Source organism: Cucurbita maxima, unplaced genomic scaffold (genome assembly GCF_002738345.1).
Source record: "Cucurbita maxima cultivar Rimu unplaced genomic scaffold, Cmax_1.0 Cma_Scf00040, whole genome shotgun sequence".
NCBI lineage: Eukaryota > Viridiplantae > Streptophyta > Magnoliopsida > Cucurbitales > Cucurbitaceae > Cucurbita > Cucurbita maxima.
This window is the reverse complement of record NW_019272056.1, coordinates 444,693-470,644: the sequence shown is the minus strand read 5'-3', so window position 1 is coordinate 470,644 and position 25,952 is coordinate 444,693. Positions and strand designations below refer to the sequence as shown.

The 25,952-nt window shown below is 36.0% G+C and overlaps 5 protein-coding genes, 1 long non-coding RNA gene and 1 other non-coding gene across 17 annotated transcripts; 3 read left to right on the top strand and 4 right to left on the bottom strand.

Annotated features, from left to right (window-relative positions):
* Positions 1–1,468: 1,468 nt before the first annotated feature.
* LOC111469538 lies at positions 1,469–2,053 on the bottom strand. The gene is made up of 2 exons (XR_002714890.1): positions 1,850–2,053; positions 1,469–1,742 (listed from the first exon to the last, which is right to left on the bottom strand). It is a non-coding gene; the product is annotated as an uncharacterized LOC111469538 (long non-coding RNA).
* A 2,149-nt stretch (positions 2,054–4,202) lies between these two features.
* On the top strand, positions 4,203–5,271 carry LOC111469533 (RING-H2 finger protein ATL63-like). Its single transcript, XM_023114824.1, has one exon. It carries the CDS (start codon positions 4,396–4,398, stop codon positions 5,173–5,175), a length of 780 nt encoding a protein of 259 aa, XP_022970592.1. The 5' UTR covers positions 4,203–4,395; the 3' UTR covers positions 5,176–5,271.
* A 3,078-nt stretch (positions 5,272–8,349) lies between these two features.
* LOC111469532 (probable N-acetyltransferase HLS1-like) lies at positions 8,350–10,720 on the top strand. Its single transcript, XM_023114823.1, has 2 exons — positions 8,350–9,372; positions 9,459–10,720. The coding sequence occupies exons 1-2, from the start codon at positions 8,818–8,820 to the stop codon at positions 9,885–9,887; spliced, it is 984 nt and encodes a 327-aa protein (XP_022970591.1). The 5' UTR covers positions 8,350–8,817; the 3' UTR covers positions 9,888–10,720.
* A 775-nt stretch (positions 10,721–11,495) lies between these two features.
* On the bottom strand, positions 11,496–15,942 carry LOC111469536 (SAGA-associated factor 11 homolog). Of its 10 annotated transcripts, none has more exons than XM_023114837.1 (7): positions 15,827–15,941; positions 15,436–15,510; positions 12,690–13,001; positions 12,530–12,582; positions 12,395–12,448; positions 11,853–11,856; positions 11,496–11,768 (listed from the first exon to the last, which is right to left on the bottom strand). In XM_023114837.1, exons 2-5 carry the CDS (start codon positions 15,475–15,477, stop codon positions 12,403–12,405), a joined length of 453 nt encoding a protein of 150 aa, XP_022970605.1. In that variant the 5' UTR covers positions 15,478–15,510; positions 15,827–15,941; the 3' UTR covers positions 11,496–11,768; positions 11,853–11,856; positions 12,395–12,402. The 10 variants fall into 10 exon arrangements, with proteins under 10 accessions (XP_022970605.1, XP_022970600.1, XP_022970595.1 ...); XM_023114832.1 differs by having other exon boundaries at positions 12,395–12,440; XM_023114827.1 differs by having other exon boundaries at positions 11,496–11,856; positions 12,395–12,440; positions 15,827–15,942.
* Positions 15,943–15,977: 35 nt separating this feature from the next.
* Positions 15,978–16,049, bottom strand: TRNAE-UUC. The gene has a single exon. It is a non-coding gene; the product is annotated as a tRNA-Glu (tRNA).
* Positions 16,050–16,823: 774 nt separating this feature from the next.
* On the bottom strand, positions 16,824–19,699 carry LOC111469454 (farnesol kinase, chloroplastic). Its single transcript, XM_023114720.1, has 6 exons — positions 19,257–19,699; positions 18,822–18,889; positions 18,604–18,735; positions 17,458–17,573; positions 17,252–17,366; positions 16,824–17,144 (listed from the first exon to the last, which is right to left on the bottom strand). The coding sequence occupies exons 1-6, from the start codon at positions 19,572–19,574 to the stop codon at positions 16,967–16,969; spliced, it is 927 nt and encodes a 308-aa protein (XP_022970488.1). The 5' UTR covers positions 19,575–19,699; the 3' UTR covers positions 16,824–16,966.
* Positions 19,700–23,756: 4,057 nt separating this feature from the next.
* LOC111469551 (basic leucine zipper 19-like) lies at positions 23,757–25,952 on the top strand. Of its 2 annotated transcripts, none has more exons than XM_023114850.1 (6): positions 23,757–23,789; positions 23,916–24,199; positions 24,277–24,367; positions 24,695–24,821; positions 25,452–25,604; positions 25,693–25,952. In XM_023114850.1, the coding sequence occupies exons 2-6, from the start codon at positions 23,916–23,918 to the stop codon at positions 25,854–25,856; spliced, it is 819 nt and encodes a 272-aa protein (XP_022970618.1). In that variant the 5' UTR covers positions 23,757–23,789; the 3' UTR covers positions 25,857–25,952. The 2 variants fall into 2 exon arrangements, with proteins under 2 accessions (XP_022970618.1, XP_022970617.1); XM_023114849.1 differs by having other exon boundaries at positions 25,690–25,952.

Here is a 25,952-nt window from a genome sequence, read left to right as displayed (position 1 = left end):
TTTTTTTTTTTTTTTTTTTTTTTTTTTTTTTTTTTTTTTTTTTTTTTTTTGGTGGATTGAGCTACTTTACCTCTCGGCATCAATCAATGAAGTTCATAAAGATGGTTGGATCTCTCTCGTGCTTTCACCTATTTGAACGGGAACGAAGTGTCGATGAATAGGGCACTATGTTTGAAGCATAGATTGCACATTGTGTGTGCGCGCCCGGAATTGGGCTCATTTACATTACTATGATCTTTCATCAAATGCCGGTATTTGTTTGTATAAAGTAAGCTTCAAGTTCTTATCAAGATCACTTGCACATTATGAGGGTCTGGCCAAAAGAATGTGACTTGGTTCAATGGATCGTTCCAGGGATTTGTCACAAGCAAACTACAATTGATCGTGGGTTTGGAACGTTTGGGTTTGTGATGTTTGGTACATGTATTTTCACATTGACTGTAGGAGTCTGATTTCAGCGAAGAATACGAATGAATTGTGACATGATTAATTGCTAGGTGATGATGGTACATATAACAATAGACAAACCAAACAATAACAATTTCCTCATGTATGTCAACATTATTCATTACTTTTTACTTTATTAAATAGTTCAACAGACAGAGTTTACATGCACAATTTATTACTGCTGATGCTCATGCTCGTGTCTAACATGTCATTCCCTGTTAAACATAATTAAAGAATTAATCAGATCTAAAACTCAAATTTCATATTCAAATTAAAGAATTAATCAAGTTATAATTTTATCAACATATTTGAACGAAAAAGAAAAAGTATTCAACGGAACCAGAACAGACATGGGTATAGAAGTTCGTGAACTGGTTGACCAAAGAAGTGGAAGCGGCAGACGCCGAACATGGAGTGGTTGGACAGGAAGATAGTGTCGCTGCTGGACAAGAGGACAGTGGCCGGAGGGCAAGGAATTGTGTTTTATACAGGCCTCAAGTGCTTAGAGTGAAAAGAGTTCGTATAGACAATCCAAAGTTGGAGATGGATGCTATAATGAAGAGGGTTCATCGTTGTAAAATGGGCGAGAATGTACAAACAATGGCTAACCCCGCTCATAACCCTTTCCAGTACGCATGTGGTTTAGCTATCAAAAGGTAATTGAACTCTTACAACCCCAAGAGGAACCATCCAATTGATCCTCACAAATACAGCCAAGTTCTCAATAGAACAGAGTATCTTATCTATTATGTGGTATTGGGTTTCTACTAACTCGCAAATGCAGGTATCCTAAATGCCTGCATTTCCGCTAAGTGAGCTTTGGAATAGTTCTCTCAACATTCTTAGCTCGTACCACCATCGTCATATGGGCTCCCAACACTATATAGTTGAGCAAAGATTAAGTTTCGCGAAGACAAGCAAAGCTAGTAAAGATCAACTTGATATTTCAGCAAAATCAAAGACGGATATAATCACTCGAAATGCATATTGTTGAAGAAATCAATGAATTAATGCTTTCACATGGCCATCATTAAAACAGGTAAATAGCATATCAAAATCACTCAATTAAAACAGTTAAGCTGGAAAACAAGTTCTCGATTAAAGACAACTAAATGTATCGATCATAAAAAAAATTCAAAGCGGTTACGCAATCAAAACTAGAATAACATAAAGAAATCTAAGCAGTAACCAAAACCCTAGGTCGGAAAACATCCCTCAGATAACGGCCACTACTTCGATCTCTGCCTCATCTTTCGGCGCTTCCTCTTCAACCTCCTCATTCTCTTCTTCTTCCACTGCCAGAAAGCAAAAGAAGAAAACGTCAGAGCCGATAAAGCAAAGCGAAAATGATGTTCAGGCTGACAACAGGTAGAATCTATTGATGAAACTTGAAATTAATTACCTTAGCTCTCATGGCGACGCCGCGAAAAAAGTTGAGTGCTCCCTGTTAAATTCTCGCCACCAAGCAGACGAACGGCGGAAGGAGACCGTAGAATCAAGATGCTGTGCGTGAGATGATTCATTATTTATAGGCAAACCCTAGATCTAATTGGGCCGAAAATAGCAAACAGATTGTAGAATCCGACCCATTAAGGGTCGGATTGAATCCCCATGGTCCACTCCACCATACAATAAATTTGAATCCCCAAGGCCCATTTCATGAAATAACATGAACTGATTGTTATTGTTGGTAGCACCGTAATTTGAACCTATTTTCTTTACATCTTCTTTAACGTTCATATTACATGATTGAAGCATCTTGGTTCATATCACGAAAGAGTGCAAAACAATATTGACAGATATGCAACAACGACCCAACAATACTAACTTGATGAGCATAAGCTCGAGGACAGGAAAGCAAAGAATCGTCTTATTCAAGGATATATGAGACGATATAAAGAAGAATTATCAAGGTTTCATTTGGGTTAAGCAAACTCAATTACAAGCATTGAAGAAGGAATTTGAGGCACTTCACACGAAGGCAAGAGTGACTGTGAATGTCTATTTAACACGTCTACTTACAAGTGTAAACAAGATGAAGGCTAATGATGAAAACAAAAGTGATATCAAAGTATTGGAAAAGATATTGCGCTCTATGGCTCAAGACACTAGCACCAGTTTATCAGTGCATGACCGACACAGAAGAGAAACATCTAATTGAGGACGAGATAATGACAGCTATAGAGGATGAGATCCAGGACAAAAAAAGGACAATTTTGACAAATCTACTGCTGAGTGCTCCAATTGTCGTAAACTAAGACACTTCGAGTGGGAATGTCATAGCAAGAAAAGCAACCCAACAAAGATTTCTAAAGAAATGTTGCTTATGGCTCAAGTCGGACAACGTCAAGAGAAAGGTTTAGTTGTGCTTATGCAGCATAACAGCTACCACATAAATAATAACACGTATATGGGACTATATGATTCATGTTATTCATGCATCAATTAATTTCATCCAACCTAGTCCGAAAGTGCTTTAACCAAAGTTCGCATACAGTTTTCGACTCGACATGATGCTCTTAAGCTCATCGTAACTGACTGTTCTTAGGCAGAATTCAAGTGCTCCTCTGATATTCCTTTCATTTAGAAAATCGAAGATAAATAATGTTAAATATTATTGATTATCCTAGATAGTAACGATATTGACATTTTTTTTTACTTAATTATATTACGAGACAATTCAAAATGGTCAAACCGAGCAAACTAAAGTCATACCGACCCAAAGAAGTCAAACAAATTTGACTTATAGAGCTTAACCAGTTGAAATATGTTCAAATTGGCTACTTAATAATAGTTCTCGATGACGAGAGTCAGTTTGAGACTATTTTTCCTCCGTTATTGTTCGATAGCTACCGATTAATGTTAAAAAAGAGAAAAAAAAAGCACATCTATGCATTTAGAGTCAAGCTCAATTATTCAAAACACACCGCTACAATAACTAGTCACCAAAAAAAAGGTTGAATCACATGGTACCCATGACCGGAAACAACCAAAATTTAGAACCCAAACCCAAATTCAAAGTGAATTTAACAATAAAAAAAGGTTGAGACCCACCGCCGCCGCCGCCACCGGCCACCGGGTTGCCGTCGCCTTCACGAGTCCTCCATTTGAGCCGGTTTTGTTTATGGAGTTCGAGGAGAGAGATGGATGAGTAGTACACGCAATGGTAGAAAAATTAGTGTCTACAATGTCAATTATTCATCTAATAATGTTAAAATATTGACTCTATTCATAAATGTAATTAATGCCTCCACATTATTAAATTACACGCCCTTCAATGTAAATAAATGAAATGTAACTCTACAATAATATAACTAGGGTGGAGCTCGGGCCGAGATTTTGGCATAATATAATCTTCGTCTTTTACTCAATTTAGCTAACGGGGAGAAATCTCTTTTCATTCTCTCCCTTGTCCCCGGTTTAAACGTGGAATGAAGGAGGGAGCGTGAGAGAAAACAAAGATTCTCCATTCCGTTTAACTCGATATCTCTACTTATTAGATAAGGACATTCCTGTTTGGACGGAGAATGGAGAGGGAAGAACAGTTTTTACCCGTTAGATAAATGGGGTCGTGGATGGGAATATATTCCTTGTCCCCGTTCCCATCCAATTCTTTGCCTTGTCTTGCTTAACATATATGGATATACGGAAATATTTAAACTAGTTTTAAATTTTTAATCTAAAATGGGAGAAAATAGAGTATATTTTAATATATAAAATAAAAAATAATAATAATAATTAAGAAAGTTGGGGCATTCAAGTAAATGTTACGTTACCCGCGATTTAATCCGAAAAACGGAGACCCCGTCTGGGTTCACGGAGAAAAGATTCGTTGCCATAAATAACTAACACTCTCACTCTACTTCTTCTTCTTCTTCTACTTCCTTCCGCCGGTAACGGCACCCACCGCTTCTCTGCAACTTTCTCTACCTTTTCCGGCCACCAACAATGGCGTTCAATTCCACTTCGCTGATCGGTTTCGCTCAGAGCATATTCTCCTACAACAGCAACATCATGCTTGCCGCTCTCATTTCTCTTCTCCTCGTCGTCCTCTTCGTCCTTCTCCTCCACGCCTACGCCAATTGCTTCTTCCCTCAGCCTCGCCACCGCCGGACTTCTGTCACTGTCTCCTACGTCCTCGGTCCGCCTCGCCTCTCGCGTTTTGATTCGGTTCCATTCGATTCAGGCGCCGCTCCGTCGAAAGGCCTCGATCCGTCTGTAATCTCTGCGATTCCTCTGTTCGTTTACGAATCCGAGGAGAAGAAGTGCACGGCGGTGATGGAGTGCGTGATTTGCCTCAGCGAATTTGAGGAACGAGAGCTTGGACGACGCTTGCCGAAATGTAGCCATGGATTTCACCTCGAGTGTATCGATATGTGGCTGAATTCTCACGCGAGTTGTCCTGTTTGTAGAGCGCCGGTGCTTGGCGACGCCGCGGATTGTTCCGATGCGGTAGAATCCGGCCGGTTGAGTGGCGAGAGGGAAATCGGAGGAGAGATTGTGACGGAGGAGCGGAGCAATTGTGAGATTCAGAGAAACGAGGGGCAAAACGGTCAGTTTTATTCTGATTCTTCTTCTTCTTCTTCTTCCTCTTCTTTATCTTCGTCGAGTTCTTCGACTGATCAGCCATTGATGTCGCTTGGAGCGTCTTTGAAACGAATGTTGAGCAGAAACAGATCGGACGGGAGGATTTTCCCCTCCTCCGATGGCGACGAATTGGATGTTTGAATAATCGAAGCATTGGATCCGCCATGTGTACAGAATTTTGATCCACTTTTTGATATACAATTTCATTAAGTTCAACTTCCTCTGCTTCCGTAGTATTAGTAAATTATACAGCCTATAAATCTTCATTAAAAAAAAAAAAAAAAAAAGAATGAATTCAGAAGTAGTTCTATAGTTTTCAACGTTTCATTGTAAGTTAATTTTGAATATACTATTAAAAAATTTAAAAATCAAACAATAAAAATATATTTAAAATTGTTTTTGAAATGAATAATTAGAGAATGCTATGCATTATAAGAGTTTGAAATTCTGTGACAAAGTATGATCCTCATATCTTCCTTCACTTGTTTGAGGTTCTTGGCAATTGACTAGATCATGATATCTTCCCTCACTTCTCCGTCATTTGGTTGAGGATCTTGTCAACCGACCAATTATGATATCATCTCTAGCTTAATTGGTTGATGCTCTTGTCAACGGATTCTACTCGAACTTGAACTATTGTTGACTTAATGTAATTATTTTGGTAGTATAGTCTTTGTTACAAATTTCTAAATATTTGTCCCGTCTTCTTCCTCAATTTTCAAAACTGTTTTCATGTTTTCGATCGAATCAAATCAATTATCATCCTAAGCTACGTGACTCAATATATTTATTTTGGTAGTATAATCTCTGCTCTACTTATTTCCTCAATTTCAAATCTGTTTTTCTAGCTAATTAAATCAATTCACCGTCCCCTTCTCCCCTTTCAAATCCATTTCCTCCATATTTTGGACCGATCATTATTGGGTTGGTTTGAAAAGGTTTGACTTCAACTCATGTGTCGGGTAAAGTCAAACAAATGGTAATTGTTAATATACATAAGAAAAATTTTGGAATGTGAGGAGAGAGAAAATGCACTAAAAATAATAAATTAAAAAAAAAAAAGTTGCATGTTTTGAGGTCAATGTTTCCAGCGTGTCGTGTTTAGGGCATGGTCAAACTGACTTAGTGGAGGGTGGTAGTAGTGGGGCCCACATGTGCTTTTTTGATTTACAGAGGAGGCCCATAAGGCCCATAAGATCCATGACCAAAGTCGTAATTTCACACTCCCCGTGCCCCTTAAGTTTCGGAAATTCCCAGTTTTATATTACCTTTTAATCTCTCCTCTCCACTTTTTTTTTCTTTAAATACATCAATAAATATAACTATTTTGATTCCCTCTCCTATTTTTAATTATTATTTTCTTTTAAAACAACCATTTATTCTAATTAATTAATTAATATATAAATTCTATTACTTTCCATGTCAGTGGAAATTAATATGATAAATATTGGATGGAGCAGTTAATTTATAGCAAAATAATGATAGTGACCAAATTTGTTTTTCCCCCAAATTATTGACAGATAATAATTAAATAAAATATTAAATACCCGTAGGTTTTTTTTGCAGATACTATTAAATAAATATTTTTTACTACATACCCATATAAATAATATAAGCTAGAATTCAATATCGCTATTATTGGAGTTATTATTGTATCGGGCCTCAGCCCAAATGAACAATATGTCGTCCTAGTCGATTGTTACGGAGTCATATCTTTGATTTAAGAGTTGATTGATTAAATTAGAGGAATCTTTTAAACCAATCCAAAATTTTGAGTTCATAATCCAACTCAACCAGCCTGGTGTTTGAGTCAATTTTTTTTTTTATTATTTAAAAACAATCATATTTATTCATTATGCTGATTACATTAATAACTAAAATTTCATAAAATTCAAATATTAAATATTCCGTCATAATGCATCAACAAACATAAAATATTCTTAAATTTCATAATGATTTTAAACGTAGGATAGGATAGAGTTGGATTGTAACCTTATTTTCAGATCTCGAAAAAAAATAAAAAACCTTTTGTTGCCAAGACTTGAACCCGAATACAATAAATTTTTATATGGAAAGGTATAAATAATATATTAAATTAAAAAAAAAATATATATATTTGTGTTCTATAATGGTTGAAGAAAACGAGTTTATCTTGTTTCATCAAAAGTTTAAGATTGCCAAAAGGAAGATCTTGGAAATGATTCTAACAAAGAGGTGGGCGGCCAATTGATTTTGATACACCACAACTCATTAGTTGACCTTTAGATAAGATGGTAAACGCAACCACCTCAGGTGGATCTATAGTATAGTATAAGAATGAGACACTTCGATACATCTTTTCTCTGCAACAAAGTTTTAGCATTCAGTGATAGAACTTAATTTTTTTTTATTATCATAATTATTGTTGAGTTAGGTTTATATTAAAAATGTTAACCGAGCAAAATAGGATGTCTTTGTTCCTATTCCCACAAAATTCTTTATTTATTTAGCAAAGATCGGACAATGACAAAAACTCGTATAATTTGAAATCTTATATATAAAGCATAATGGAGCCTATGATAGTAACTTATTTGTCGCATTTGGTTAAATGGAAAGAAATGCGCACGCTTTAAAAGCCATACAAAGAGTATATACATTGTATCAATGTGCATATTTTCATTCATTCATATTATATATAACAAAGAATTCGAGAAAGATATATAGACATGACTTTTTAGTGGAGGCTTCACTTTCATTTTCGAACCCATTGTAGAGAAAGTGATTAAAGAGGACCACCTCAATTATAAATAGCTTAAATTCTATCTCGACTTTCTTCGAATGTCAGGAAGATATTCTCAACTTTGTCCTATACCCGACCGTAGGTTTCTTTCGTTAATATCATACTCAACAAATGCAGATACAAAAACATAGCTATTAAGATCCGATTTAGCTGAACAGACATGATTTGATAGGCAAAAGAGACAAAGTTAGGGAATAATTATTTACCTAATTAACGAAAAGGGGTTTTCGTTAAACAAATGAATTAAAGTAATCCACAAGCACTTTGCTTTAGGCAAAGCTCAATGCACTAAAATTTAGGCCAAGATGGGGAGAGATAATATACCTTTTTCTTCCCTTTATCCGCCGGCAAGTGGCGACAAACTAGAGATGGATCCAAAAAACCATAGCTTAAAAGAACCCACATATATATATATATACATATATATATTCTTATAAGTAGTTTACATTACATCCACACCAGTTAACAGAGGGATTTTAATCAAAATTATCGGACATTAATAAAAAAAAAAGAATAATATTGTATGCTAATTAATGAACCAATGAATATGGGACACACAGAAGATCAGTATTCTTAATGAGCTTGGTCTATGACATGAGACTAGACTATCTTAATATTGTAAGAATCTAATTAAACTAAATAAATAAAGAAATCCTCTTCTTTGAAAACCCGGGTGTCCATGAGCATAAGCTCTCATGACTTTACTTTTAGTTTTTCCAAAATGCTTCATGCCAATGGAGATGTATTCCTTACCTATAAATTCATGATCAACCTCTTAATTAGTCGAGGTGGGACTCCTCTCCTAACAATCCTGAACCGTTGGGTATAAAATGGCAATGATCAGACTCAAGAAATTTGAAGCACCTCAAGTTTGTACTAAAGAGAAGGCCGGGAAGGTAGCCGCTAGCCATTATGTCTTTTAAAGGGTTGAGTGAACTTGCAGTATATATATACATTAGTGGCTAGAGAGAGCTAGTTGTGTGTGTGTGTATATATATATATATATGTATCAGTTTTTGTGTCAACGAAGAAGTGGGGAGAGAAAAATGGGATGCGAAGAAGAGATTTTGATAATAAGAAGCTATGATGGACAATATGCAGATAGAGTTAGAGGGATTGGTTGCAACCTTGTCCTGTGTCTCGAGGAATGGTTCGTGGCCAATGATGTAGACTATACATATATGGCAACGGAGAAAGACAATGAAGCCTCTGTGAAACTATTCATCTACAAGCTTGGATACACCAACTTTAGAGTTCCGGCGATTTTGGTGAACCCAGTGAAACATTACCGATCATATCACCTCCCTTCCAATATCCAAATCTCTCGTCTTAAAGTTGGCGATGCCGAGTATCTCTACCGAAAATTCATGGCCTCTACCGAGTTTTTCCCCCACGACATTGATCAAGTTCTTAGACACAAGCTAAGCCTAGGTACATGGGTTGCTTACTATAGAGACGACGACGACGCCTCCTCTGCCAAATTTGAAACAAGTGGCAGCAAATCAGAAATGACAATACCAAAGAGCTGGGCAATGCTGAGCGTATGGAATAGTGGAGAGGTGAGTGTTAAACTACAACTTATCCAAAGAAGTTTGCTTGCTAAGCCAATAGGTTATTTACTCATTTCATTAATTTTCTCGACAAGGTATTCAAGTTGCGGCTTGGGAAGGCACCATTGTCATGCTTGATATACACAGAGAGCTCAAAGGTGATAGACAAGATCTTCCCATGCCTAAAGTTACCATCGATACCAAATTTCTACGAACCATTCGGATTCTACTTTATGTACGGGGTTCACCGAGAGGGGGCAAGGACGGGGAAGCTGGTGAGGGCGTTGTGCCAGTACGTGCACAACGTGGCAGCCACAACAAGGGACTGTAAAGCAATAGTAACAGAGATTGGAGGAGAAGACTCACTAAGAGAGGAGATTCCACATTGGAAATTGCTGTCATGCCCCGAAGATTTATGGTGCATAAAGGCATTGAAGAAAGAAGCAAGAAATAGCCTTCACGAGTTGACAAAAACCCCACCAACTACAAGACCAGCCCTTTTTGTAGACCCAAGAGAAGTATGAAGACCAAAATCATATCAGTATTAATAAATCACAAACTAAACAACCATCCAACATATAAATGATACTCGAATCTTGTATGTACGTACCACCATACTACAATTTTCTAACTCCATGTCGTGTATGACCTTTTTAGAATAACTTTTCAAGTGCTTAAAATACACTTTTCCAACACTTAAATGATCCTTTTTTAAGCACTCAAAAAGTTATTTAAACATGTCCTATAGATAGGTCTATATCCAGAAAATCCATGTCCAATTGGAATGGTGGGAGCTTTTATGATGTAACTTTCACAACAGTGACAAAAAATCTTAAAAGATTTCCCCAATTTGGAGCCACCTTCGCAGTGTCCTTTGAAACTCTAGAATATAATACCAATCTCTTTCTGCGTTTTTGGGATAACTTAATCATCAGCCTGAAGGTGGTCCGTTCTTTATTATTCCACCTAGCTGTTACCCTCTTTCCTTATTTCCCGCAGTAAAAAAACATCATACTCAGAATCCTATTCAGACTGGGACCAAGAGGACATTTTGAAGCATAATTTCATCTTGTTTTTTTGTGCTGCTTCAATTCATATAAACAAAAGTATCTAAAGTCGCTACGAAACTAAGTCGTTCAACCCCTTAACCAAAAACTAATCATCTCGAAGTGGCCTTAACTCAAACTGGAAGTATGATGTGTCAAAAAATTTGGATCTTGGTTCAATCTAATGGGAAGTTCATAAATAACATGAAGGAATTCTAAAAGCTAAAAGGAAAATCTTCTATGGATCATATAAATGTCAACCATCTTGTTTGTTTACACATGAAAAAAAAAAAAAAAAAAAAAAAGAAGAAAAATCTCTTTATAATGAAATTATGACAATATTACAAACAACCTTAGGAAGACATGATAAGTTTGTTTCAAAGTCAAGATCCACTGAAAATGATAGAATAATTTGGCTTAAGATAGTTAAAGATGCAAAACAAATATTAGAAATAACGTGGAAAACTATAAATACTTGAAACAATTACATGTTAACATGAACTTTCAAGCCCCAAGAAAAAATGCTTCTCAATTAATAAATCATGTATATTTGTATGCATACGATCGGCAAAAATAGACACAAACCCAACACTCCCAGAAGTATCTTACAAAACAAAGATCATCAGTTTCATGAAAATTATTAATGTAATCCTCTGACTACAATATTTTTCAGAGATCCACTCAAAAAGTGACAGCTAAACATCTTAAATATGATAAGAAAAATAGGATCAAGCCAAAACAGAAAATGAAATAAAAGCAGAACGAGAAGGAAATCCACCTCTCACTTTTTTATTTGAGCAAATGATAACCTTTTCAAATAAGAGCATGCGTGGTAATAACTATAAGGACTTCATAAAGTTTCTAATCATGATTAAAATAAAGAGAATAATGATACCTTCGGTGTTTGATGATGTGTTCATTCCTGCTAGACAGAGGGAAGGACAGAGAGGTAGAAACTTCTTTTTCCTCCAAATCTTCTCAAGAAACTACTTTTTTATAGCTAAGTGGAGCACCTGCACTTCATTAGTGGCTAATTTGTGGTATATATGAATTAAAGAAATTAATCATTGACAGTTGGATGCATAATCAAAAGTATCTAACAATTATAAAAGTAATAACCACATTCTACACTAGACAAAAACAAATGGGCAAGGGCAAGAAGCAATTACCAAACGTTTCCTTTGTTATTAGCCTAAGAATTGAAAAGTTTGGCAGTCGAAAATTCAAAGCAATTGTATTGCAGAAATAAGAATGGTTTGTATGAGAGAGACGTATCTGAACACAACTCTTGTTCAATATGCACACAGAAGAAATCAGCCATTCAGGTCTCATACGCTTCCAGGCACCGCATGATGGTCCCTGCAATCAGACTTGAAATCTTTGAGCAGATGGAAGTGGAACGTGGAGACCACGGATGCATAGAGTGGCAATCATTTGGACCACCTTCCTGCAATTTGCTTCCATAAAATTGTTAAAAGAATTTCTAGCAAAAGAGCTAAATACCTTGGGCACTATCAGGAAATGAACACGGCAAGAATTGAACGGTCTTCATAATCTTTGTGACCTCTTTCGGAGGATCTAGTATGATAAGGACTGGAGTTTTAAGAAGCAAATTGAAGTACTTGAAACATTTGGAGCTAGCAACTACTTCTAAATGATCCTCAACTATTATTCCATCTTACAAATATTTGAAACATTGAAAACATTATGTCTGTTCTAAGTGGGTGGCCATCAAAGATTGAATCCCACATCGACAAAATATCCAGATTGATCGTCGAAGATATGAAATTGGACTTGCATTTAACTTCCTTTTTTCGAACTTCTGTCTAAAATCTTCAACATCAAAATTTGGAACAGTCGAAAGTAATGAGATCATAATATATCCAGATTCCAGACATGTACGATAAAACTGAACATGACAGGAGATAGCGAGCACATTTTAGATTACAATATGTTTTCCTAAATTGGAATAATTAGAACATTACTTTCTTGTTCATGGGTCTTCGGATGTACCATTTGAGTACTCCTCCCCTGCAAGACTAGATGTTCCATTAGGTAAGCGATTCGTGCTGGTGGAATTAGGGTAAGGGGAATATGAAACAGGATTGCCTCGTGAATACCGGCTCTGTGCAGCTGTACTACTTCTTGTTACTTTGGGACGAGCCTTTCGACCCTATAGTAGAATACACAATTGATGAGACAAAGTGAAAAGAGATTTAACAAAAAATAGAAGCAGAATGTGTCTGAAAAACATATATTAAGTAAGGAGCAGAGAGTTACCCTTCCCATGCACTTCTCTAAGTGAGGGGCAAATCTCCCAGCCATGATTGATCGACCACAATTCATGCAATCAAATATTTCGTTCGCGACAGAAGGATGAGTTTGTCCAAAAATATCAACTACATATTTCCCGTTTGCCTCACTGCTATTGCAAGAATCAGCTACTCTTTCACGTGCCTGTGCTGAAAGTCTTAGTTCTTCTTCTTCCTCTTCTAAGTTACGATCAAGACCTAACCTTGCTATTCGATGACATTCCGATGCAACATCGGCAATCACGGAATCCAGGAGATCACCAAACAAATTAAATGAAAGCTGCAAATATAAGCACAAAGGAGCAGAAGTACAAGTTCCATTAGTTCTGCGTCCTCTACCATACTTCTTGAATCTTCATAGCATGTTTGACACATCACCCATACTTAGACAAAGCCTTTTCTCACACACATGAAAGTTAGACGGAGCTTTGAAGAAATTCATTGGGATAGACATGTTGGTTTAGGTGCTAACCATTGTTACAAAAGCTCATCTTGAGACAAGGCTCTCACTTTTAGCCTCAAAACTTACATCTTCCTTGAACCATCAAGAGACTTGTGTCTCCATGTACATCTAAGGTTTAATGTCTTTTATGCCTCGTCTCCTGAACTGATTAGAAGAATAATCTTAATTTGTCACATTCTTAAAATAAATAAAGGTTTTCCGTGTAAGAATGCTAATACATGAGTTGTGGAAGTTTAACCTATTGCTATCCAATTTCTTTGAGATGCCGGGGATTCTCGTTTGGCGTGTGTGGTGCAATACATGGTCATATAAATTTAGGATTTGTATAAGTTTTTATTAAAATTGAAGCTAATGTCTCATGTCATGTCGAGGGTTACCCCTCAGCTCTTTAAGAGGAAAAGCTAGTGACCACCTTTAGACTTCTGAGACATTATGTTGACAGACCATTGTAATAATGTAACAGCCCAAGCCACCGTTAGCAAACATATTGTCCGCTTTGGCCCGTTACATATCGCTATCAGTCTCACTGTAACAGCCCAAGTTCATCCCTAGCAGATATTGTCCTCTTTGGACTTTCTCTTTCAGATTTCTCCTCAAGGTTTTTAAAACATGTCTACTAGGGAGAGGTTTCCACACCCTCATAAGTAATGCTTTGTTCCCCTTTCGAACCGATGTGGGATCTCACAATCCACCTCCCTTAGGGGCCCAGCGTCCTCGCTGGCACATCGCCCGGTGACTGGCTCTGATACCATTTGTAACAGCCCAACCCACCACTAACCTTGAGGGGGAAGCCCCAAAGAGAACAATAACTGCTAGCAGAGAACTTGGGATACTACAAATAAAATCTTTCAAAAGAACCAGCTAGATGCACCTCAATCTTCCTAGCAATCCGGGGAGAAATATCATTGATATGGAAATTAACCCAAGGGAAAGTATGGAACGGATTACCTTGATGATCAAGATCAAGAGTAAAGAAAACTCGTTTCTAAACTCGTGATTCGAATCACTCCACAAGAGGTTTGATCAATACCACTTGAATGACTCTACATGCAAGTTCTAAACACAAGAATTTGCAAAGAAAGTTTAGCTCTCAGCAAAGCTAAAATAGAAATTCTATTCTTAATTCCAAAATCTGATGTCTAATCAAAGAAAAGAAGGCTTTATATAGCCTTTACAACTTTAACCTATGTGATACATAACTCCCAAATTAAATGGGTTAGTAAATGAGAAATACCCATTACCTCCATATTAAAAGGGCTAGTTAATGGTGGAATATAGTAACCTATGTGGGTTACAATATAACCTTAACTCTTATACTTAAAACTAGCTTAAATATGACAAACAAATAGTTAAACTATAATTAAATAATGTAATTAATAAAATGTGCTTATTAGTCATCCTTTGACTAGTTTCATAAATTCAGTGGAGTTCATTAAATGCAACTTAAAGTGCATTTAATTCATCTTTTTCTTGAAGCTCAACTTTGCATAACATATAAGGGAGGTCTCCAACATCTTCTAGAATTTCCTTTGATGAACTCATCATAGCTTGAATATAACTGTATAAGGTTTGTTGTAGCTTCTTGGCACTCGTCCTTGTAATTGGACCTTGAGGTATGGAAATTCCTTGGTCGTGGTTCATATCAATCATATACACACTACATATTTTTTACAATTCTATTTCTGGAACATACCAATGACAATAAAGAAAATTTACTACAAACAGTAACATATTAGAAATCCCAATCTTGTTATTTGAAAAAGAAAAACTAACCCATTTCACATAGACACCAAACTAAACCGTGCCATTTATCTAGAGACACTCTGGTGGAGATATAATCTCAAAGACAACGAAAATGCAGTTTCGTGGTAAACAACTGGTTAGAAATTCCAATTTTGTTGAGTCTTATTAAACTGAGGTGGGGCAAATCTGTGAAAGAAAGCTTACTGGTTGGGTAGGTTCTTCATAGTTAATAACCGGTTGGCTTGATTTATTTTAGGATTATTCAACAGCTCGAAAGTTAAGCAAGTTACACTGTTATTTTTCTCATGAGGAAACGATTCAAGGACACGACGGATTGCAGCCGTTCAAAATACTTCGGGGTACATCAATGGTGTTATGCCATTGTTCTCTCATATCACGCATATTCCATATCAATAATTAATTTAAGATTTTGGTCTACCTAAGTCATTATAGCTGTTACTTCATTTCTCATTAAGAAAACAAGAAGAAATATACAGGGAAAAGTTACCTGAGTATGTGAAGATGCACTGTCCTCATGAGGCATTGACATGGATCTAGAAGCAGGACGAGTTTCAATATAGGCCTAGAAACATAATAACCAGGATAAATGTCATTAAACACAATGACTTGCCCAATTTCAAGCAACTTACAGTTTTTCGGAAGAAAATACAGAAAATCAATGCAATTTCAAAGATCATCATTCGATTCATAGCCGAAATTGAATCAAAGACTAAAGCGAAGATTTACAAAATTCTGAAATTAACAAATTTGTTCAGCTAACGATCAAACAAAATAACAAAAAAAAAAGGAAATATCTCCAAAGAGGAAAAAAAAATGCTCGTAATTTGTTAGATCGGTAAGGAACACAGAAAAAACGCAGGAAGGCAGGGTGTACTTACTGATATGAAATCGAATTCGCAGCACAATGGACAGAGTTTACAAATCCATAGAAACTGGGAACCTACAAAACTGCAAAAAAGAAAAAAGTGGAGAACTTAAGAAGAAAAAGGAAATGGGCATCGAATAAAATAAAAAAAATAGGGAAAAAATTTCCGTTGCCGGGAATCGAACCCGGGTCTCCTAAGTGAAAGCCAGATATCCTAACCGCTGGACGACAACGGAAATTATAACTACTTCTTCTCTAACTATTTATAAATATTTATTTTAAGAATTTTTTTTGTTATCCCAACTGAACGTAAATACTTTGATTTTTATTATTATTATTGTTATTTTCGTCTTATTTTGATAAAACCTATTTCAATTGTTATACTCACGTTAGAAAAGAAACTTTCAAGTTAGACAAAATAATTCTCAATCAACCCACCCCGAATTATAGTGGTTTGCAATTGAACCCTAAACTTACGTAATTGTTAAAATTAGGCCCTCAAATTTACACAGCTTAAAAAATTAATCTCTTTTCCTCTATTTTGTGTCCTATCTTTTTTTTTTTTTTCAATGGAGTAGCTCGGGTTCATCTTCTAACTTGAACTTCTCTGCATCTTCAAGTTCCAATACTTGATTCATTGACAATTATCGTGCTTCAGACAAGTATAAATTCACTAAAAACCTGACTTCTCTTTTGTCATAATACTTATCTTACTGACGCCTCTTGGTCAGCTTGGGGAAAAGTTCGAGTTGGTGCTTCTGACTCCTTTTTTGTCATATGGCACTACGTTCTCATTCTTCTATTGGTCAATTGTTGGGCGAATTTGCCCCAACTCAACATTTGGCACAACTCTTGACCAATCTACATACTTTCTTACACATAAAAGTACATCTTGAGGGTGTGCTTCATAAGCCAACCACAACATTCCTTTTCGTAGTACCAACTCTAGTGGAAACGGAGTTTAGACGGCTTGCTAACTGACTTTCACTAAACGCCTTTTGCTTTGATATAATGGCATGGATTTCATAACAATGGCTTTAATAGATTTTCATTACCAATGCCTGATATGGTTCAGTAGAATGTGTTCAAGCCACATAAGAATCATACATAACAAGCAGGATTTGTAGCAACGTTCTGCTTTGGCTCCCAAATACTAAAAAACTAGGCTCCCTACCAGTAAGGAAGTGAGTGGAACTGTGAGGTTATCGTCAATCTCAGTGCTTATGGGAAGAGACTCGACCAATGCTGAGGCAATGGACACAACTAAGAATCCCAAAACCATTCTGTTGCTTCCCTCAACATACCCAAATGAGGAGAAATAGTACATATACCTGTCATTCGTAATACAAATTCTTATTACTAAACCAACCCAGAAAGATCACAAACACAGTAAGTCGTTATACTCGACGTTCGAATCCAAAACAAAGAGAGAATTTACCCGACAGATGCAAGAAAACCAGCAGATACCATTGCCACGCTACCAGCTAGTGACTTGTTTTTGTTGTAAGAGATCTTTCGACTTCCGAATCGTCTCCCAACGATATCAGCCAACCCTGAAATAGTAAGCCACATTGTTGCATTGGGTAAGTTATGATTTTGTGGTTGGGGAGAGGTAATAAGTTAATGTACAAAAGTGAAAAGTACCATCTCCAGCACATAAGTTGCATATCAGTGCAATTGAAATGGGGGACGTCCTCCAATAGAATATACAAACTAATGTAATTGTTGCAACATAATACAATGGCCCCTTCAAAAGCTCCCTGATGGATAAGAACATGCAAGTCAAATTAAGAAGTAAATATATTTCATGTACTACTATTGAACGAAGTTATCCATCAGTATTAACTTTCAGCCATGAGGAACCAGTAAATGATATTACAAGGGAAACAAAAAGAACTCCAGCGGCAAACAATGAGTGAGATCCACGTCGGTTGAGGAGGAGAACAAAACATTCATTATAAGGGTGTGGAAACCTCTCCCTAGCAGACACGTTTGAAAAACCTCGAGGGAAAGCCCAAAGAGGACAATATCTGCTAGCGGGGGGCTTGGGCCGTTATAAATGGTATCAGAGTCAAGACACCGAGCGATGTGTCAGCGAGGAGGTTGAGCTCGAAGGGGAGTGGAACAAGGAGGTGGGCCAGCAAGGACGCTGGGCCTCGAAGGGGAGTGGATTGGAGGGTCCCACATCGATTGGAGAAGAGAACGAGTACCAGCGAGGCACTGGGTCCCGAAGGGAATGGCTTGTGAAATCTCACATCGATTAGAGAGAAAAACAAATCGTTCTTTATAAGGGTGTAGAAACCCCAGCGAGAACGCTGGGCCACGAAAGGGGGTGGATTGTGAGATCTCACATCGGTTGGAGAGGAGAACGAAACATTCTTTATAAGGGTGTGGAAACCTCACCCTAACAAACTCGTTTTAAAACCTTGAGGGGAAGCCTAGAAGAGAAAATACAAAAAGGACAATATCTGCTAGCGGTGATCTATGGCTAATTCACAATTACACGATGAATAGAAGGAAAACCCAACAAAGGAGTGGAAAATTTTCCTTCCCAAAGATTCAACAGCAAGAAATAAGCCTTATCCTCCCATTTAACTACCAAAAACAGACCAAATTCATTTGGCTAAGTGTATGTATATCCAGAGATTAGTCTTGATAGGAGGCTCAAATCAACAACGAGCCTATTTAGAGTAGCTTTCTAAGTGCTTAAAATGCCATTCCAAACGAACCAAAGGATACATGTTCCCCAAAAACATATTTTACATGATTATGTTCGATACAAAGTTGTACCTGCAATCACCATTTCTGCTCATTGACTTTACCGTAGCCTCGTCTTTCAATATCCCCAATCCCAAGACGAGCATTCGTATTATATTGACACCGGGAATAAGCGACGCCAATAATGCTCCTCGATGACCAGAACTGCAATAAGAAGTTGATTCAAGCATAATTGTACAAATATAGAGCAGGAGAAGGGCCAGAATAACTTTTATCACTCTTAAGTTCACCTGAACATAGGCCAGCAAAGCATGAAAGCAAGCCCAATGCTTGTATGAACAAGCTTCCTGTTCAATTTCTGAACCAATTATCGGTAAGAACACACCTTCCATAAAAATTAAGAACTGAAAAGTTGGATTTTCACAATTTGAAGCCTTGACATTTCCACTGATAAGCATTTTCCAGTGTCAGAATTCCATAACATTGATTATTTTTCAGCGTTGTACACAGAACATGCGCCTTGTTGAACTGAATCAATCACTTTCTATGGTATATCAGTACTAATACTACGGTCAAGAATAGAATATCAACGAGCAATCCTTCTAAGTTGAAATCCTCTTTTGTTTCTTAGAGTTTTAACTTTTTTTTCGATTATACTTACAGAAATCTAAGAAACATGTGAAAAGAAAAAGAAAAGGAAATTCAGTGGATAAAAGAAATAGAACCTGGTCGAGGCCACGTTTAGCGGTTTCCGTCCATAATCGAAGCAAAGACAAGGCGACTCCACCGGACACGGCGGTGGCGCAGATATCAGACACCACCGGATTATCAGGCAACAACATTGCTGCCGCAACTCGACACCGTTCCCGACGGATTTTGGTCCCAAATCTCAAAGTGAATGCATCGAAGCGGAAGATCGGCGCAAAGATGGAGTTGAAAGAGACGGAAACTGGTCTGAATCGAGAGATTAAAGTTGGGGAACTGAAGGGAAACGAAGGGCCAAAAGACCCCGAATGGAATAGAAATTGAAGATTTGCAGCCATTTTGGGTTCAGTTGAGAGAGGTGGATTGGCTGCTGGCCATGGGGCTCAGCAGGCCGAATGGTAGCATAGTACTTCGAGTTGTCCCCTCGGCGTGAGCGTAGTCGCCGACACCTGCGTGGGTTTTGAGCGAGTTAAATGAACCAACAAAATTGTAAGATATGAGTTGGATTTAAACATATACTGATGTGACCTATTCTTTAAAATCGTAGTTTAGCCTTCAACATAGACTCACTGGGGAGGTTCGTAGACATATTTATGGGCTTGGCTTTGTTGGACACAACACATTAATGCGTTGGACGCCACAAAAAGGGAAAGATTCGTATGATATCATGAAGAACATAAATTTCAAAAGTACGAATCCGTACTAACATAACATAATAGAGAAGTATTTCAATGCACGTGATATGCATAAATGCATGAAGTCCAATAGTGTAAAAATCATAGCTAAACTTAAAAATTGCTCCCTCTTTCCTTTCATCCATGTTAGAGTTCACGAATGTGTCATGCATACACATCGATCATCATGACTATCATCTTGCATCATCATATAACCTATAGAAGAGTTTCACATTGACAAAACATAGCATGACGTACATAGTTTTTCATTTTGTTCGTATCAAGACAAGTTAAGAAATCACGTGCATACATAACATGCCATCATACATCATCACATAGCATACCTAAACACAACATAACATTATGGCGCATGCATACATTTCTTATAGCTCCAACAATAAAGTCACTTACTTGGTCTGAGCGAAGTACTTGACTATTTTATAGACTGTGCTTCAATATTTAACTTCACCTATACAAACTCATATCATATTATTAAACTTAGTCTAACCAAATACACGGATCACTCCCAATATTTATCCTAAAACTATATATAATTGAGTAAGTGGGAGTCTTACAAACCTCAAACGCCCTCAACAAGGTAAAAAACAACTTCAAGAGGGTTGAAACGTAGAAAACGGTACAAAAATCATATACCGAGCCAATATGTTGTTTTTAAGCGGCCAAGCCGCGCCGAAACCAAGTCGAGGAGTGCGTCGACAGATGAGCCAAGATGAGCTACGACTGGGAGTGCGGCATGTGCGGGTCATTACTCAAGTCAAGGGTCGAAATGGGTTTGTGCATTTAGCATGGCCCATGAGTAAATGGGTGCGGGATGTTGGGTTGTGGGTTGTACTTGTTGGTTTTATGTCTCTCGAATTGAATCCGAACCGACTTCACTTCGCCTTCTACACCCGACAGCTACCTGAATTACAACCCTAATACCTTTTCTTCTCCAATCGATTTTTTGAAGTCTCAACACTCATTTTATCACTGTTCACTCAGAGAACAACACTGGGACACTCCTAAGCTCTTATGTCACAACAATCCTGCTAAAATTCCAAATCTTTGTCTACGTGTGTGCTCCTCATTTTTTCTCTCGGAAGTGCTCTTGAATCGTTCTCTAAATTTTAGGGTAAAGACAAAACTATATTGGTGATAGAGGGTGTGAGAGTGGAGCGTTTATGAAGTAGGTGTCACATATATCCAAAAATCTCACGATATCGGGCAATTTTTTTTTCAATTAATAATACCATAATTAAAAATATTATAATAAAAACAATAATATTCCATAATAAAAATATAACTATAATATAAACCCTCAAAATTTTAAAATTTAATTAATACTATATTTAAAAAAAATCTATATTCCAATATAGTTTCTTACGATTTATAATATTTTTTTAACAAATTCTTTCCTTTTTCTCCATTTCCATTTTCCATCTTATTTATAATATTTTTTTTAAGCCTATAGAGTTGAATTTACATATATGTCCATTTCGTTATTTTATATTTAATGTAAAATAAAAAAAAATCAAGAAATTAATGTATAATTTTATAGGTAGGTTATAGTGCTCTCAATGAACATTTTTCATTAATGTATAATTTATTAATGGAATAAAGTCAAATATAATAAATTAATTAATGTGAAAAAAAAATCATAGAAAATATAGACTTGAAAATAAATTCTAAGTAGTGATGTATAGTAGCGAAAAAGACGAGAAAGTTGTTCATGTCACCCTGTTTATAAAATTTCAGAGAAATTCCTGCAAAGAATTCGGGAGAATTGAGTTCCCAACAAGAATTTTGCTCGATTAAAAAAATTAAAATAGGCAGACGAAGACGAGATTTACGAAGGATGAGGAGCGAGGTCAAAGACGGAGAATATAATTCTCGTTCTTGGTCAGGTTTCTTATCTAAACGGAGATTCTCTATCCCATTTGGATATATGTGAGTGAGGCGAGATATTAAATTTATTATAATTCATTTTAAAGAAAGGATTAAAATGTGGACTAAAAAGTCAATTAAAACCATTGATTTTCTTCCAAATTTGGAGTTAAAAGATTTATGAGCATTAAATATCTTCCAAGTCAATTAAATATCTTCTTTTTATAACAAAATTAATTAATTAATTAATTTTTTTAAAGAATATATTGAAATTTCATTTTCTTTCATAATAAAATTATGGAATAATCTTTTATATTATTTTCTACAACATAATTAAACTCTAATAAATATTTTTTAATAAATGAAATTAAGAAAAAAAATTAATTATAAAATCGTTGTACTAGTAATTTTTTATATTAAAGGCACCACTAAACAACTCACCCTCTTTAGCTCATTGTCTTCGTTGACACATTGTCTAGTGTCTGGTTTACTATAATATCATTTGTAATAATCTAAGTATATTTTAGCTCATTATGTATCACTGTTAGTCTCAAGATTTTAAAACGTGTCTGATAGGAAGTTTCCCCTTCACATCTCACAAAAATATTCATGAAAAGTCAAATAATAATATTGTAATTACGTGGAAAAAAGAATATGAGACTTTTTTAAATAAAGGACAAATTTATGAGTTTTTTTTTTTTTTAATTGAGTAAATATTAAATTATAATTTTGTCATACATGGACACAAAATATAAAATTTAAAATTATATCAAAATAAATTGTTTAAAAAATTCGAACTCCTAGAGAATTGGGTCGCTATTATACACAAAATAATAATAATAATAATAATAATAATAAGATAAAAAATAAAAAAATAATAAATAAAAAAAGAAAGTTGTTAGAGATAAAGAGAAATAAAGCCCCATAGGCTTGTGCATGGGGCGCAACTGTAATGATTATAATACCAATTTTGATTTTTTGGGTTTGAAAATTCCAACAAACCAATGCAACTTTCCCCTCCATTCATGTGCATAGACACAAAATTTGACAGCTTTCTTATTCTTATCATCCCAATAGCACACAACAATTCTATACCGTACAGATTCGAGCCCGACTTACTGTAGATAAGACATCAATTACTGTTTTAAAGATGGAAGTGTCGATTTCGACTCCAGCAATTGTTAAACTAAAAAAAACCCAACAAACGACTCTAGTAAGTAATCCTGAGATTCCACATCAGTTTGAGAGGGAACAGAACATTTCTTATAAGGATATGTAAATGTCTCACTAATAGACGCGTTTTAAAAATTGTAAAACTGGCAACGATACGTAACTATAGTATTGGGCTACTATCGATTACACAATTTCAACTTTCGTAAATAACCGCCAATTTGAACATAGTTCAAAACTAATAAAAGTTCTATCTTTTGAAGGTGGTCGTGTAGACGAGTATAGTGCAAATAATTACTATTTTATTTTATTTTTTAAAATCTTAAAATTTTTATAAAAATGAACTCTACCAGACATTTTGTAAAAACTAAAAGTAAAGCTACGAGAACTTTATTATTAATTTTTAGGTTAAATTACATAAATATATTGTCTATCAAATTGTAAAGATGGGTTAATTTAAAGTTTTTTTTAGAGTTTTTTCTTCTAAATACGATACTTTTTAAAAATATTTACGAGTTTTTAGTTGTTGTTCTTAAATTAAAACGTCATGTGTTATACATTTTTGTATCGGTTTAGTTTATAAAGTTAATATGAAAAATGATAGAAAAATATATTTAATTTGAAGCGTGTGTGTATATATATATATAAATAATGATAATTAATGAAAAAATGAAAAAAAAATGATGAAAATTATTAGCATTAAAAGTATATAAGGAATATATGGTAAAGTTTAGTGTTTTTTCCGTGTATAAATGCAGGCCAGATAAACTCCATTTTTGTTCAAAATTTAAACTTTTTCTCTCTGTTTCTGTGGGATTAAGATAAGTACGATCAAACCCCACACTCATTTCTTTAATTACTGCAACCAAAAATCAAATTGTTCTTCTTTGTTCTTCCTTGTTCTTCTCTCATAATGTCTTCTTCTTCTTCTTCTTCTTCCATTTGTTTCAGATGGGTGATTATAATTTGCATCAAAACCCTCATCCATGCAATGAACTCGGCTCCGATGACCGTCGTTTATCGACCGATTCGGTCACGGTATGGCGGAGATCTTTCATGACGGGCCACGGAGACGAGGAAGGCAGCAGCGGGGGGAGGGCGGTGGATGGATGGCGGAGTGATGGGTTGCCTCCTTTAAGCAAGATTGGTGGCGGAGAGATGAGCTCCGGCGGCGGCGACAGCAGAAATTCCGGGCGTAATATTGACCCTAATATGGATCCAAGGAAACTCAAACGGTAATGAACCCTAAAACCTACAAATCTTCGTTTTAATTTGGTGTTTTTTAATTTAGGGTTTGATTTTTTTGTTGTAGAATAATGTCCAATCGAGTCTCGGCTCAAAAATCTAGGCTTAAAAAAGTTCAATATGTAGCTGATATGGAAAGGAAGCTCAAAGCTCTCGAGGTATTCAAACTTGATATCGATACTAAGGTTTTGATATCAATTTCATCGTTCTATACTTTATCGATACTAAGATTTGTTATGATAAAAGATTAAAGCAAAACAAGATACATGAACGAATCCGACCTCGAAAATGTATTTAAGCCTAATAGTAAATATTTTATGAATTTGAGCTTTTAAGTAAAACACTTATTATTTTAGCGCTTTTGGAAAAAAATTAGTAAAGTGTGTTTTACCTGAAAAATTAATAATTTAACGTATAAATTTCTTTAAAAATCTTTTCGAACACATGATTTTATAGAAATATCGATAAAAATGTATGGAATACAGGCACATATAGCTGTTCTATCTCCTCAAGTCGAGCTGTTTAGGAACCAACAGCATGTGTTGCAAATGGAACAAAAGAGGTTGAATCAGAAGATTTTGAATTGCTCGAGGAACAAGCTGATACGAGACGGTGACGTTTTAATATTTATAATATATCGTTAAATTACAAGTTTAGTCCCTGAACTTTCAAATTCTTTAGTAAGTTTCTGAAATTTTAACTTTGGGTCTATTAGGTCACATTTTTTAAAATTTGATGTGATATCTCATATCGGTTAGAGGGGAAAACGAAAACATTGTTTATAAGGGTGTGGGAATCTCTTCCTAGCATACATGTTTGATACATAATGGGTCAAAGCGGACAATATCTATTAGCGGTGGGCTTGAATTGTTACAAATAGTATGAGAGCTAGGCACCGAGTGATGTGTCAGCGAGAACATTAAGCTCCGAAGGAGTGAATTGTGAGATCTCATATCGATTGGAGAGGGGAACAAAAACATTCTTTATAAGGGTGTAGAAACCTCTCCATAGCAAACACGTTTTAAACTATGAGGCTGACGGTGAAACGTAACGGGCCAAAACAGACACTATCTACTAGCGGTGGGCCTGGACGGTTACATTTTTGAACTTCCTAAACACAAAATTGAGGGACCTATTAGAAATTTTGTAAAGTCGAGACACGGAAATAGGTACGAATAAACTTTTAATTTGAGGGGTTTTGCTTTAGGGTTTTTTTAAAAAAAATTAGAATAATTATTGCAGCTGAAATAGAAGAGAACAAAGCTGAAGTGAACAGGCTGAGGGAGCTCCAAATGAAGCAGCAGCAGCAGAGTGAAGCCAATGCGTGGGATAATAATGCTTTCCAAATGCCGCCGCCGGAGCTGAGCAACCTCGTCTCTCCCCGACCAAACCAAGGTAATTTTTCATTTCGGTTCCACTTTTTTAAGATTGTTCCGATTTGATTCCACCGTGTCATTTCTCGAGTATTTTATTTGTGAAGCAGAAAATGGAGAGAGAACAGTAGGAGGAAATGGGCTGGGCCGGTTCAACTCAACAGCCCTTCGTAGAATGATTGAGTACAAGTGGATGCCAACACCTGGGCTTCGTCAAGGTTTTGAGCCCAACTTCAACTTATTGGGCCACAAAGGAATGGAAAAGCCCAACTAAAGCAATGGGCCGGTTTCTGGACCAAGATTGAGACCCGCAATGGATTGAACCGAGAAATTAATTTGAGAGCTTTGTGGGAGAAATCAATTTGAGAAA

Excerpts from the sequence above, each read along its gene's own strand:
- LOC111469533 (XM_023114824.1), top strand. The coding sequence starts at position 4,396 with ATGGCGTTCAATTCCACTTCGCTGATCGGTTTCGCTCAGAGCATATTC.
- LOC111469532 (XM_023114823.1), top strand. The coding sequence starts at position 8,818 with ATGTATCAGTTTTTGTGTCAACGAAGAAGTGGGGAGAGAAAAATGGGA. Across the intron at positions 9,373-9,458 it reads GCGTATGGAATAGTGGAGAG|GTATTCAAGTTGCGGCTTGG; the intron begins GTGAGTGTTAAA and ends TTTCTCGACAAG.
- LOC111469536 (XM_023114827.1), bottom strand. The coding sequence starts at position 15,477 with ATGTCAATGCCTCATGAGGACAGTGCATCTTCACATACTCAG. Across the intron at positions 13,002-15,435 it reads GTGCATCTTCACATACTCAG|CTTTCATTTAATTTGTTTGG; the intron begins GTAACTTTTCCC and ends TTATATTTGCAG. Across the intron at positions 11,857-12,394 it reads GAAGACCCATGAACAAGAAA|GAAGGTGGTCCAAATGATTG; the intron begins GTAATGTTCTAA and ends AGCAAATTGCAG.
- LOC111469454 (XM_023114720.1), bottom strand. The coding sequence starts at position 19,574 with ATGGCTGCAAATCTTCAATTTCTATTCCATTCGGGGTCTTTTGGCCCT. Across the intron at positions 18,736-18,821 it reads CTTTGCTGGCCTATGTTCAG|TTCTGGTCATCGAGGAGCAT; the intron begins GTGAACTTAAGA and ends TTCTTATTGCAG. Across the intron at positions 17,574-18,603 it reads AGCAGAAATGGTGATTGCAG|GGAGCTTTTGAAGGGGCCAT; the intron begins GTACAACTTTGT and ends CTTATCCATCAG.
- LOC111469551 (XM_023114849.1), top strand. The coding sequence starts at position 23,916 with ATGGGTGATTATAATTTGCATCAAAACCCTCATCCATGCAATGAACTC. Across the intron at positions 24,200-24,276 it reads GATCCAAGGAAACTCAAACG|AATAATGTCCAATCGAGTCT; the intron begins GTAATGAACCCT and ends TTTTTGTTGTAG. Across the intron at positions 24,368-24,694 it reads GGAAGCTCAAAGCTCTCGAG|GCACATATAGCTGTTCTATC; the intron begins GTATTCAAACTT and ends TATGGAATACAG.